The 13,919-nt window shown below is 39.7% G+C and overlaps 1 protein-coding gene across 1 annotated transcript in view; it reads left to right on the plus strand.

The window, feature by feature from the left end:
* Nucleotides 1-13,919, plus strand: part of Rfc1 (replication factor C subunit 1) — an 80,078-nt gene that overhangs the window by 36,020 nt on the left and 30,139 nt on the right. Inside the window, exons 6-9 of the mRNA XM_087909480.1 lie at nt 5,045-5,277; nt 6,309-6,386; nt 11,641-11,718; nt 12,888-12,975. Of these exons, the coding sequence (XP_087765606.1) occupies nt 5,045-5,277; nt 6,309-6,386; nt 11,641-11,718; nt 12,888-12,975 (477 nt within the window). The remainder of the gene's footprint in view (nt 1-5,044; nt 5,278-6,308; nt 6,387-11,640; nt 11,719-12,887; nt 12,976-13,919) is intronic.

Here is a 13,919-nt window from a genome sequence, read left to right on the forward strand (position 1 = left end):
TAAAATCATAGAAGTGGCCTACATTTTATTTCTATTATGTAATGCTTTAAAAATTAATTTAAAAAGATTTTATTTTTAATTATATTTATGTTTGTGGTTATATGGTTTAATTGTATGTATGCTGTATGGGGTATGTACAAATTGAGTATGGGTGCCCAGTACCCCAGGGAGGCCAGAAGAAGACATGGATAGCCTGGAGCTAGAGTTATGGGCAGTTGTGAGCTGCCTGTTGTGGTTGCTGGGAACCAAACTCAGGTCTTCTACGAGCTATTGTGTGCTTTTTACCTCTGAGCCATGTTTGCATCTCTTCCTTCCGCGTAATACTTCCTAAACAGCATGAGAAGGACCGAAGAAATTGTGTCATGTCAAGTATTTTTGTTTACATTATTATGTAGCCAGGCTTACAGTGCAGCTTCAGGATATATTTTTCATCATTTTGATTAAATCTGTCTTCAAGTATTTATTGATATTTGAAAAAATGAGTTTAACTACATCAGTTTTCCAAGTTACAGGAAAAGGAACAAAATACTTGTAAACTATATTTGTAGCTAGCCATTGGCTAGTAAAATTTTTTTCTCAGTTGGCAAAACCCCAAATGCTTGTTGTACTGGATAAATGTATTTACTTTTAGCTCTTAACGAAATGAGAGGCCTTGGGTTTGTTTGCCAAAGGAACCTCACCAGGAACTGTTGTTTGATTGAAGAAATTAGGGCTTTTCCTTGTCTTGTCTTTTCTGTAGGATTGTTTATTGATAACTTTAGAATGATTCTGGAGGCAGTGCTTTGGAAGTTGTATTTATCTGATAGGTATTAATTGGGGAAAAAAGTGGTGATGTACTTTCTAGGTTGCTGTGTAAGGTCAGTGACCAACACTTGGAAAAACAGCAGAAAATATTAAGGGTCAGTATAATATTCTTCTCTGCTTAATTTTTGAGTTACATAATTTTGTGTTTGAGGCAACAAGTATAGTTTTCTGTCTGAAAGCTTTCTTAAATAGATTCTGCCAGAGACGTGCAGAATGATTGCGGGACACTGTGTCTCTGACGTGAGAACTGTCTATTGTATTTGATTACATTTTTTGAGAACCAATATTAATTTACATGCTAGGGTTTTCTTTTTGGAGTAAAATGTGGAAGTTCTGAGTTTATAAAGCATGGTGTTTGATAATGACTATTCCTACTGAACATTTAAACAGGACTGTTTCTTCCCTAGGAGGCAAGCATGCTAGGATATTTTTTCTTTTTTTTTAAATTTTTTTAAAATGATTTATTTAACTTTTATTTTATGTGCATTGGTGTGAAGGTGTCAGATCTCGTGGAACTGCATTTTCAGACAATTGTGAGCTGCCATGTAGGTGCTGGGAATTGAACCCAGGTCCTCTGGAAGAGCAGTCAATGCTCTTAACCGCTGAGCCATCTCTCTAGCCCCCGCCTGCTAGAATTTTGCATAAAAGAATTTAAGTTTGAGATTTTGAGCATGGGTGAAGTGTTTGGATTAAGAATGTGTTAAGTCACTTAGTGAATATCCCATTCCCTCATCTGGTCCTTTGCCTTATGCAGCTGCATTGAACAAGCTTGTGTATTTAAGCACACATGTACTTATTTGGGTATAAATTTATGCAACCCACTTTTCTATTGTTTAATGTCTTAACTTGCCTTTGCCACCTCTCCCTGTAGGATGCTCGGTCGTGGGTGTGATTTCTTAGCACACACAAAAGAAAACCTGTTTACCTGACTCATATTGATTCTGAAAGGATTTATTGGTAACAAATTATGAGACTCCTGGCTTCTTGATTGGTTTTGTTTTCTGCTTGTATGTGAGACTGATTTACCACATGAATGAATAGAGATGGGATGTTTGCTGCCCGCCTTTTCCATCCATTTAATTAACAAGTGTTTTGAAGGCCTAACAAGTGCACCGTTGCTTCCGAACTGACAGCAGCGAGCAGTATTGAAAAGTCTCTCCATACACGCACTGAGGCTTTGCGCGCCAGCTCCCTACTTAGAGCTTCATTTGTTGCTAAGTCAATTACTTTTAATCTTTGTAATGAAATCTACCTGTTAATTGGATTTTGGTATGTTCCAGACCAAAGGCAAGACACTCATAGCATTAGGACAGTCAGATCTATTTGCAGAGGCCAAACTCAGCGCAGGAGCTCCAGAATTAGATTTGCTTTTCCTACTTGGCTTGTAAATAGATTTTATTATAGATCTTCACATTATTCCTTTCTCTTTCACCCGTTATCCTTCTAAATAAATGAACATGTCTAACTCAGAGTGGCAGAACAATCTCCTCTCTTAGGCAATTCCTCTGCTCCGTGTTGGAAAATGCTAGTTTACTCGGTCATTGGTAGCACACTTGAGATTATGTTGTCTATAAATAAAAATAAATGGTGTTTTTACAAGGAGACAAATATCCTGGAGGGAAATTTTAAGTGTTGAGTTGCCTATGATTTTCAAGTAGTGGCCAGAAATCTGACTTAGATCTGTTTATCAGTGTTTTATTATAGGTTTTGGGGAGGAGAGAACAGCTGGCCTTTGGCTTCTGACAAAGACAGAAACAAATCAGGTTCATTAGAAAGCAAGAGGAATGCTTTACCTCTGCACATTGTGTAGGATTGCAAAGGATTTATTTTACCTGAGGATGGCTCAGCAAAACCTGTTCAATGATTGTGGCTTTGTAGGAAGCAAGTTACTTTGTTGTATTCTTTTTGTTATTTTTCTGAGATGCTTTCTCACTGTGTTGCCAAGCTGGCCTAGAACTCACTGGAACTAACTCCTGCCTCAGTGTCCTAAGTGCTGAGTTACAGGGCTGTACCATCACACTTGGCCGCATAGCTCATATTGCCTTCTGTCTACATAATACATCGATGTAGCCTTTAAAGTACTGAAGCCTAAAAGGGCTTAAAAAAGCCATCCAGTTGTGTGGGACAGAGCTGCTCTTTCTTGAGTTGTTTGTTGTTTTAGCAGGGCAAGATGGCAGGGTGTGTTCAGATGTGCTTGTGACAGTGTGTTATGGTAGATGTCCACCACTGTGACAAAGCACTTGGTTCATTATTTCAGAGGTTTATCTTATGTGACTGCTTTGTTTATAGGCTTTTAAAAAGAATAATTATTTATGATTTTTTTCTTTTAAAAGCTTATTTTTTGGGGCTGGAGAGATGGCTCAGTGATTGACTGTTCTTCCAGAGGTCCTGAGTTAATTCCCAGCAACTGCATGGTGGCTCACAACCATCTGTAATACTATCTGGCGCCTTCTTCTGGTGTGCAGGCATACATGCAGATAGAACACTATGTATATAATAAATAAATAAATCTTAAAAAGCTTATTTTTATTTTTTGTGTATGAGTGTTTGCCTGTTTATGTGTACCACATCATGTAATGCCTGCAGAGGTCAGAAGAGGGCATAGGATCCCCTGGAGCTGGAGTTACAGCTGGCTGTGAGGTACCAGATAGATGCTGGGTATGAACCCTGGGTTCTCTGTGAAAACAAATGCTCTTAATCACTGACCCTCTCTCTGGTCCCATCTATAGGCTTTTGACGAGGCAGAACACCATGGTGTAGAGCGTGTGGTAGGACAGAGGTTCTCTCCAGGGTAGACAAAATGTATCCCACATGTATGGGTGCATGCGCCTCAGTGAATGATTGGAGGTTAGAATACCCCGTGTGGGGTCAGTTCTCTCCTACCAGGTGGGTCTCAAGGATGACTCAGGTCATCAGGATTAGCAACAGAGCACTTGTACCTACTGAGGCAAATTATTTTAGGATATAAAATTTAACAAACAGAAGTCCCAAATGAGTGGTTAGATAATTGTTAGACATCATCCTTCAGTATGCATATAGCCAGAGACTAAACTTCTTCCCACCTCTGTGAACCTACCCGAGTCAGCACCCTGTCTGGAGTTGTAATGACTTCCTGAGTGAACTCCTCACCTTTGCCTTTCCCTCTACAGTGTCTTCTCCGAAGGACAAGACTTAACTGGGTGTGACCTTGCACTACTCGGGCTTCTATGCTACAGCCTGAGTTTCTTTCTATTACCTAGGAAGCCCTATAGGATTTGACTTCTGCCTCTTTGCCTGAACTCTTGTAGCTACACCGCCTTCAACTTGGGAGCACACTCACTGTAAGGCTTGGTGCTTGTAGTGTACCTTATCTGACTGTTCTTGTTGGAGCCGTCTTCGTTTCAGGGCTGTTGATGACGATCAACAACACCTGATAAACAGATTTTGTTCATCAGGGACACTTTCCCTAGTCAGGTGTGCCGGGTCACTCGCGATCTCAGTAGCAGGTTTGTTGAGGCAGAAGGTTTGAGCCGGAGGTTAGCCCAGCTATGTAGGGAGGTCAGAAACAGCCCGAGCCACATAGACTCTGTCTCAAAAACTAAAAGATTGTAGCTAAGGGGAAGAGTACTTAACTGGTACACAAGGCCTTGAGTTTGATATCCCAAGAATAGGCTTTCCTTGATGATTGCTTTATCAGAAAGAACATCCCTCACTTTGTTGGACATTTTTTTCCCTTTGTGGTGTTGGTTGGTGAACCTAGGACTTCATATGTGTTCTAGGTAGTCACTGAATTACATCCCTTTCTATAATCATTCCCTTCTTGGTGTGGGGAGTCATGACTGGGGTTGGCCTGGCTGCCTCTGGTATTCTTAATCACTCCTTAGACTGCTTTCTTTTACTGCTTCTTAATGCAGCTCGAAACAAATGTATCTGTATGTAGGTATGTGTGTATACATGTGTGTGTGTGTGTGTAAAGTTAGTGTGTCTGTTTCTTCCTGTAGACCACAGGTTCCGTGGGGTCAGGTGTGTATCTTTTCACTACGGAAGTGGTCTCTTCTGAGCCTCCTCAGTGCCTGGTATAGAATGGGTGTGTTACAAATATTTGTGTAACCATAGGCCTGGCCTTGTGAATATAAGAGTGACTTAAATTCAGAAGATAGGAAGAAAAAATAACCCAAGGTATTGCTTTTTAGAAAAAATTACTAGAAACAATTATTTTTTATAAAGACCTATGCTTTATCAAAAATATTTTCCATTTAAGATGAAGACGATGACTTTGTATGTAAAAAGGCAACCTCCAAAGCAAAAGAGAATGGAGTATCTACAAACAGTTACCTTGGAGCATCAAACATGAAAAAGAATGAAGAAAACACTAAGACTAAGAATAAACCTTTATCACCAATAAAACTTACACCAACATCAGTGCTCGATTATTTTGGAACTGAAAGTGTCCAGAGATCTGGTAAGAAGATGGTGGCAAGCAAAAGAAAAGAGGTGGGTATTCTGCGTGCAACCGACAGTGAGGATCGCTGGGCGTGGGGTGTGCACCTGGGGGAGGGAAGCTGAGGTCAGCCTGGGCTAGATAATGGGACACTCTGAAACAACAGAATAAGAATGCTTAGAATTGATACTCACTCATGGATACTATTAAAGAAAACTTGGATATTATAAATTAGTAAGCATGTTTTAATCATAATGAAATATTTTTTCCATGACTATAGACAAATACTACCCATTTGGAAACTATAGGAATTAGAATTTATACACACATAGACACACACACACACACACACACACTATGTACATATGCATTTTTTGTTTGAAAACAAGAAAGCATTTAATCTATAAGAAAAAGTCATAGTTCTTTAATTTAAATTAAATTTAAAATTTAATTAAAATTTAGATTAAATTTAAAATTTAATTAAAATTTAGATTAAATTTAAAATTTAATTAAAATTTAGATTAAATTTAAAATTTAATTAAAATTTAGATTAAATTTAAAATTTAATTAAAATTTAAATTAAATGGAATTTTCAAAATGGAAACTTATACTATTGACTTCAGCAAACAGAGTGCCCAATTTTATTTTGAAAAGAGATAAGCATCATATTGACAGAGTATAGCTATTCTGATTCTCTAGTTTTTCTGGTGATCGAGGAAATGAACGCATGGGTGAAGCACAGTGAAGGCCGAGCCTCAGTGTACTGACTTGTTGGTACCTTCACAGGGCTCAACCATCATCCTTACATAGGTTGACCAATATTTTAGACTAATTTGCAAGCCAGAGCACTAACCAGTGGTGTGTGTGCACACTTCTCTTAAAGTGAGAACTGTCTGTAGGACATTTATTCTTTATGAAACTAGATGTCATCAGGACAGCTGTAATCTTGACTTCGTTGCTGTAGATTGTGACAATTACTGATAGACCTATCTCTGACTGATGTATTTAAATAGGTGTTGCCAAAAAAGCACTTTACTTTTAGCCTAATTTATGTTTATCTTGCTTGATTTTCTTTGGAATATAGTCTTCTCAAAGCACGGCTGATTCCAGATTAAATGACGAGGCCATCGCCAGGCAGCTGCAGCTGGATGAAGAGGCAGAGGTACTGCAGTTAGTTAGCATTAATAACTTGATGTTACGACTTGGTGCATATTTTCAAATAACCAAGATGTTCTAGTTTTTTTTTGTCCTTTTGAATAGGGTGTTACTGTCTGTGTGTCCGTCTATCTGTCCTCCCATCCATCCAAGACAGGATTAAAATTCACTGTGTAGGCAGGCCTCAACAATTCTGCCTCAGTTTTCTGAGTGTTGGGTTTACAATTGTGCACAACCATACTTAGGTCAAAATTGTTATAGTCTTATTTTGAATTGAGCCTTATTAGAAGTTTGGTGTAAGATAAATTAAAATCTGGTATATAAGAATGTAAATTCCTATAAAAGATAAACGATAAACCTAACATATAATTATTTATGTAAAACATTTAAAGTTCTGTGAATAGGAGGCTCCTCAGTGTTTTTGAAAGACCTTCATTTGCCCCTGTGTCTTTTTGCTCTGACTCTGAGCACATCTGCCCTTTCCTGTTGTGTTAGTTACTGTGTATACCGAGGACTTCAAAATCTGTGTTTGGTTCAGGATGCTCTCTTGAGCTGTAAACCCATATCTGACAAAGTTTTATTGATTACTACTGAGTGCCTAGCACTGCTATGGTAGTAGGTGATTACTGTTTAAATAAAAAACAAAGGAAGAAAATAATGGCAGGTAATTACAGGCATGGTGAAGAAGAGTGAAGGTGTAGTTCTGGGGTGGGTGGCGAATGCACTGTGTCAGACGGTGAAGCCCAGCGAGGCAGTGGTGGCTACCCAGCTCCCCACTAGGCACAGGACAGCGAGTGTGAGCATCCTGACGAGGAGGTGTGCTCAGGAGACTGGTGTGGCTGGAGTAATGGGTGAGACGACAGACAGGAGAGGATTTGGAGAAATGGCCATCAGCAAGCCCTACAGGTCACCATGGGTCTTTGATACCCATGCAAAGAACTTTGGTCAGGACTTCAGATTTAGTTTCTGTGAGATGGGACACTGTCGGTGTTCTTAACAAAGTGACGTGACAGCCGGGTGGTGGTATTTGGGAGGCAGAGGCAGGTGGATCTCTGTGAGTTGGAGGCCAGCCTGGTCTATAGAGCAAGTTCCAGGACAGCTAGGGCTGTTTCACAGAGAAACTCTGTCTCTAAAAATGAAAAAAACAAACAACAACAACAACAACAAAAAGAAAGAAAGGAAGGAAGGAAGGAAGGAAGGAAGGAAGAAAGAAAGAAAGAAAGAAAGAAAGAAAGAAAGAAAGAAAGGAAGAAAGGGAAATAAAGTGACATGACTTGGTGGGTCTTAAAAGTACATTGGCTTCTGTCATGCAAACAGTAGTTGAAACCTTTCCCAGTAGTTGGGCCTGAGCAGAAGCAGACCAGCTTGGAGAGTGTTACAGTATGGCAAGTGGGAGATGTTGGTTTTATCAGGTAGGAAGTGGAAGAGATGGAGAAAGGTGGGTGACAGGTTTGAAGTCAGGGGACCTGAGCAACTGGATGAATGGTGATTCCATTTGAGGACCAAACACAGGATGGAGAGCCAGCTGGTCCAGAGAAGTTATGCATTTTGTTACTGGGGCTGGAGAGATAATTAAGGGTGGTTGACATGGAAACTGGGCTACCTGAGTTTGACTTCTGGAACCCATGTTCAGGTGGAAGGAATGTTTCTAAAACAAAACAAAACAAAACAAAAAAAACAAAACCAAAACAGAACAAAAATGAGTTCTGTTTTAACAGTTGAGTTGCAGATGTCTGATAGACCTACAGGTGGAACGCAGAGGAGGTAGCTGAGGACACAAGTCTGGCGTTCAACTGAAGTTGTATATTTGGAAGTCATTAACATTTGTGTAGCATTTAATACATGCGTACCTGTGTGCCACCTTGGAGAAATGGAAGCAAAAGGAAAGGCTTTCAGGATTGAACACTGGGGTTCTTAACAGTCAGAGATGAAGAGGAGGATCTAACAGACTAGAGGGTGGTGAATGGATGGGGACGACCAGGAGAGCCGGGGTTTGCAGACACTGACTACGACTGTAGTTCATGGGAGTGCTCATCTTCCCAAGTTTCAGGGTTAGGGGTTTGTGGAAACCCTTCCCTGTTTCTTAGAGTAGGTGTCCTTTTCCCAGACTCCCAGACCCCCAGCAACTATTGCCGCTTATTAAAATTGTGATATAAATGCCTCTGTGTGTAGCTTTCAAGTTCGACCTCCAAGATCTGATTATGTCTCAGTGCTTGTTGTAGAGCCTGGGACAGACCATGTTGTAGTTCTTCGTTTTATTAACCTAACCTCTCTGGGTGTGGTAGTACACACCTTTAACCCCAGCAGAGGTAGGCAGATCTCTTAAGAGTTTGAGGTCAGCCTGGTCTACATAATAAGTTCCAGACCAGCCAACACTCTATAGTGAGACCCTCTCTCAAAACAATGACAAACAAAAATATCTTCCTGCCATTGGTTCTGTTGTTGTATTATTTCTAAACAGATATCCTGATGACTCAGGGTAGTACAAATGGCCTAGGTCCAGTCATTCTCTAGATAACTTACCTTATCTGTACCAGATAGTAGAGGATTGCCCAGTGCTTTCCAAAGGGTATCACAGTCCCCTGTTTTCCTATTTCTGTCATATTCTTTTAGAATCTTTAGGTAATTTATTAATCTAATGAATGACTTTTTAGGGTGTTAATAATTGATAATCTTTCCTAATTATCTTCCAAGAGTCCCACCTAATTTTACCACTTTATTCATGATAACTGTCTGTCCATTATCTGACACTCAAGTCAGTATATTAGATGCCACATGAAGTCAGTTACATTATACATTCTGTTAAAACACAGGGTTCAGTCGGGCGGTGGCAAATGCCTTTAATCCCAGCACTCAGGGAGGCAGAGGCAGGTGGATCTCTGTGAGTTTGAGACCAGCCTGATCTACAGAGTGAGTTCTGGGACAGCTAGAGAGATACACAGAGAAACCCTGTCTCAGAAAACAAAAACAAAAAACAAAACTAGAAAACACCCCCAAAACAAATAAACAAAAATCTTTATTATGTAAAATGTATTACCAGTAATAAATGTTTCTTTATTTTGATTTTTCCAGACAAGGCTTTTCTCTGTAGCCCTAGCTGTCCTGGAACTTACTTTGTAGACCAGGCTGGCCTGGGACTCAGAGATCCCCTTGCCTCTGAGTGCTGGGATTAAAGGTGTGTGCTACCACTGCCCCGAATTTTCTAATGAAAGTATATGAGTTCTTCCTAAAACACCTAGAATCCTTCTTACCATAAATATACTACATTGTGTATTGTGGACAAGTGGTGTCAAATTCAGAAACCCTTGGGGCCTGCCCATAGTGTTTGCAACTCCTGTGATTAAGATGTTCACATTGATTTTAGAAGTTAGATGCATAGTCTATTTGTGGTGAAGACATGCTAGGAAAGGCCTACTTAGCATGAGTTTATATTCTTTTTTTTTTGCTAGTGGGGATGAAATGTAGGGTCTTGCACATGCTAAGATGTGGCCTCTATCAGTGAGCTATTTTTTCTAGTGTGACTAGTTCATTTTCTAACCAGGAAGACCTTGTTTACTGAGTTCTCATCAGGCTTAGCCCAGCTTTCAACTTTATTTCAGACTGGGTAGATTTTTGCAGACTTTTCCTGTTTGAATAATAGAAGATTTTGTTGAATACTAAGTTGGGCAGTTAGTTTTACCAGGGCACACGAAATGTTTAGTCATCATAAGTGTATTTCATTATTTCACATTCTCTTCTGAAAGAGCTCTGTTTTGCTGAAAGTACAAACATTTGGCAATGATAGGTGCTTAGAATGTCTATGCGTTTGATAGGAAAAATGGTGGTGGTATTTGTGTGTTCCTACTATTGTGTATATAAAAAAAACCAGATACTTTTCTGTTAAATCGTTTTTATTATTGCATTTTATGTGTATAAGTGTTTTGCCCACATGTGTGCCTGATGCTATGGAGCCTGGAAGAGAGCTGCCATGTGGGACTCACACTAGGGTCCTCTGAAGAGCATCTGATGCTCTTACCTCTTCAGCTATTTCCCAGTATTAGATACAGTTTCTTAGATTTACTGTTTATGTGTCTCATAGATGATTATTTTCTTATAGATTGAGAATTTTAAAAAGATTTATTTTAATTATATGTGTGTGTTTGTGTGTGGATATGTGCGTATGAGTCCAGTTGCCTGTGGGGGTCATCAGAGACATCACATCTTTTTAGAGCTGAGTCTCCCACGGATCCTGGGAACCTAACCTGGTTCTCTGCAAGAGCAGTATGTACTCTTAACTGCTGAGTCATATTTTCAGCCCCTTAGAATTCCTTCTAGTGATATTTCTAGAGTTCAAAATACATATAAGTAAGTCTGGTGTACATAGTAGGTTCCAGATCATCCAGGACTACATGAGACACTTGCCTTCCACAAAAGGTGATTGGGACAAGGAGCAAGTGGATATAGTGGCACATGCCTTTAGTCTCAGCACTTTGGAGACAGAAGCAGACAGATCTCTGAGAGTTTGAGGTCAGCCTGGTCTACATAGTGAGTTTCAGGCCAGCTGGAACTGTGTAGTAAGATCCCCACCTCAAGAAAAAGAATGGGTGTATGGGGTAGCCTGGGCTAGGCTGGAGAAATGACTCAGCAGTTAAGCCTTTGTGGAGGACCAGAGTTTGGTTTGTGATGCCCACGTCAGGCTTATAGCTGTCTGTAATTCCAGTTCCAGGGAATCTGATGCCCTCATCTGCTCTCTACACTCAAGTTTACATTCCCACTTAGATGCACATATACACATGAGCTTTTCCTTAGAACCAACAAGCCTCAAGACATATAATAGACCATTAAGAGAAAAATGTGACTTAAGATGTTATAAAGAAATATCACTTTAGAATGTGGCAACCCCATTGGCCAGTAAGATGGCTCAGTGGGTAAAGGTGCCTGCTGCTGTGTCTGAGGGTCCGTATTAGGAGAAAAACAATTATTGCAAGTTTTCTTCTGACCTCCTCACAAATGCCATGGCATACACACCCACATATACAATAAGTAAATGTAACAAAAAAGTAAATTTAAAATGCGCACTAACTTTATTATGCTTGCAGGTCTAGAGATCTGTAAACTTGGTTTTTTGAAACAAGCCTGATACTGTTAATATTTAGTGGGAAGATGTCATTTGTTATTTTTAGAAAGTTTTTTCTAATTTCTTCTAAACATGAAGCACACATTTAAAAGTGTTTAGATACAAAAATAATAAAAGCATCTTACCGTATTGGTGCATTTTACAGCTGGAGAGGCAGTTGCATGAAGATGAAGAGTTTGCTCGAACATTAGCCATGTTGGATGAAGAACCCAAGACCAAAATGGTAACATTATGGCATTATAATGTTGGATTGCTTACTGTGGGTGTATATTATGATGTTGGATTGCTTATTGTGCGTGCGTGCGTGCGTGTGTGTGTATGTGCATGTAGACAAGAGGTGGATTGTCAGGTCTTGTTGTTCTCCACCTTAGTTGAACTTGGAGCTTATTGGCATTTCTCCTGGGTTGTCTGACCAGTGAGTGTGAGCCTTCAGGACCCTTTTGTCTCTGCTCTCCCAAGCAGCGCAGCTACAGGAATGCCCCACCATGCCTGCTTTCCCATGAGTGCTGGGGATCAGAACTCAAGTGCCCGTGCTGGAACAATAAGTGGGGTTACTATCCATTGAGTCACCCCACTAGCTAAACTGTTTTGAGTTTGTAATTTTTGTGTGTGTATGGAAATTCCTTTACAAAGTTAGTCTTTCCAAAAGATTGCAAGAAATAAATCAGAATTTGTCACATAAAACCATAGGCTTTGCCTTTATTCCTTATCAGAAGAATTTTTTTATGTATTATTTGAGAATATTTCAGTCCTCTAAAATGTGAGTTTAATAACTGTAGTATTACTATTCCTGTAGTATTTCAGGAACAGAATCTCACTGCTGAACTTCTTTTTCTTGAGTGTTCTTTTATGCTTTGTTTTTTTGAGGCAGTCTTTGCCATGTAGCTCTGGGTGCCTAGTACTATGTTGCCTAGATTGGCTTTAAACTGGCATTTTCTTGGCTCAACCCTCAGCCAACCAGTGCTGAGATCAGGGCATCAGCTGCCATTCTTGGCTTCTCTTTTATTTTCCTACTGAGTTTTAATTTGTTTTCAGTTTTTTGTGTTTGTTTCTATTTTAGCTGCATAATACTATTAGTAGTTTGGAAGCTGTGATAAATGAAACACCAATAGGACTTCCATTTCTGGTTTAGGAGACTGGGATGAAATGAGATGTTTTATTGGCATACTGTTGTAATCTTTTATCTGTTTCCTTATCAGTAAAATGGAGTAATAAAATATTGCCTTTGCTGCAATGTTTTTTGTAGATAAATGAATGGCAGTATATTGTAGTGTCTTGCTGGTTTGGTTTGAAAAGTGACCCTTAAACTTAAAAATTTAATCCATTTTAACAGCAGGTTTTGTAGTAACAGTTTTCCTATTAATACTTCTGACACTTTTTTACACTGTTTAGGCCCGAAAGGACCCTGAAGAGGGAGAATCATTTTTACCTCTCCAAGCTGATCTAAGCAAAGCAGAAAATCAAAAGAGCCCTAATAAAGGTAATTCTAGGAAGGAATGTAAGAGAACGCTTACTTGTCTTTATAGAAGAGAATACTTGGTAACTTTGCTTAAGCATTCTTTTCACTAATTGTTTGGTGGGTGTTTTAGAGAGCTGCTAGTGTGTGCTCTGTTTAGATAAGCTGCTCCTGCTCTCTTGATGTCTTTATGCTCAAGACTTGGTCATAGTGAAAAGTGCAGGTATGTATCCAGTCTTCTGAGTGTCAGCAGCATAGAACATTGGGGAGAATCTCACTGCTGATGCCCAGTATCTCAAGAGAGTACTAAATCCATGAGTTTGGGACCCACAGAGATGGTGGGCTGATATACAGTCACAATCCTGTAAAATCAAACCTCAAAATAGCCATGTTTCCCAGCTGAATGCATTTGCACCACTATAAAGTAGAAAACTTTTGAGTTGAACAGTCCTAAGTCAGAGATCACCTGCACTTTGAAAGCTGGACACTAGCTGGTGGGGATGCCCTTCTGCACTTAGCGTTATGAAGAGTGCATTAGGTACTTGTGGCTTCCTAAGTTTGGTATGTGACAACAAAGGAGCAATGCCTTGAGCTTTTATGTTAGAGGTAGTGTCACGGAATTGACTTCTGATTGTTGAGACCATCTGAAGCTCTTACGATTGTCTTGGGTGGCCTGTTCTGTGCTGGTCTTGATGTTGAACCACCTACTGATGCTGTCACTCCTCACCTTTCCTTACCCTTTTTTATTTTGCAATACCAGGAATTAAACCTAGGGCCTTGCACGTGCTGCTAAAATTCCTGAGTTATATTCTCAGCCTTCTACTTTTTATTTTGAGATAGGGCCCTACTATATAACCAGGCTGGCCTTGAATCATTCTATACCTCAACCTTAGATCTGCAGTCTTTGCCTCTGCCTTCTAAGTAGCTGGCATACAGATTCCCCTCCCACCCCATTATCTGTGAAAGAT

The sequence above is a fragment of the Myodes glareolus genome, chromosome 8 (assembly GCF_982192425.1).
Source record: "Myodes glareolus chromosome 8, mMyoGla1.1, whole genome shotgun sequence".
In the NCBI taxonomy this organism is placed as follows: domain Eukaryota; kingdom Metazoa; phylum Chordata; class Mammalia; order Rodentia; family Cricetidae; genus Myodes; species Myodes glareolus.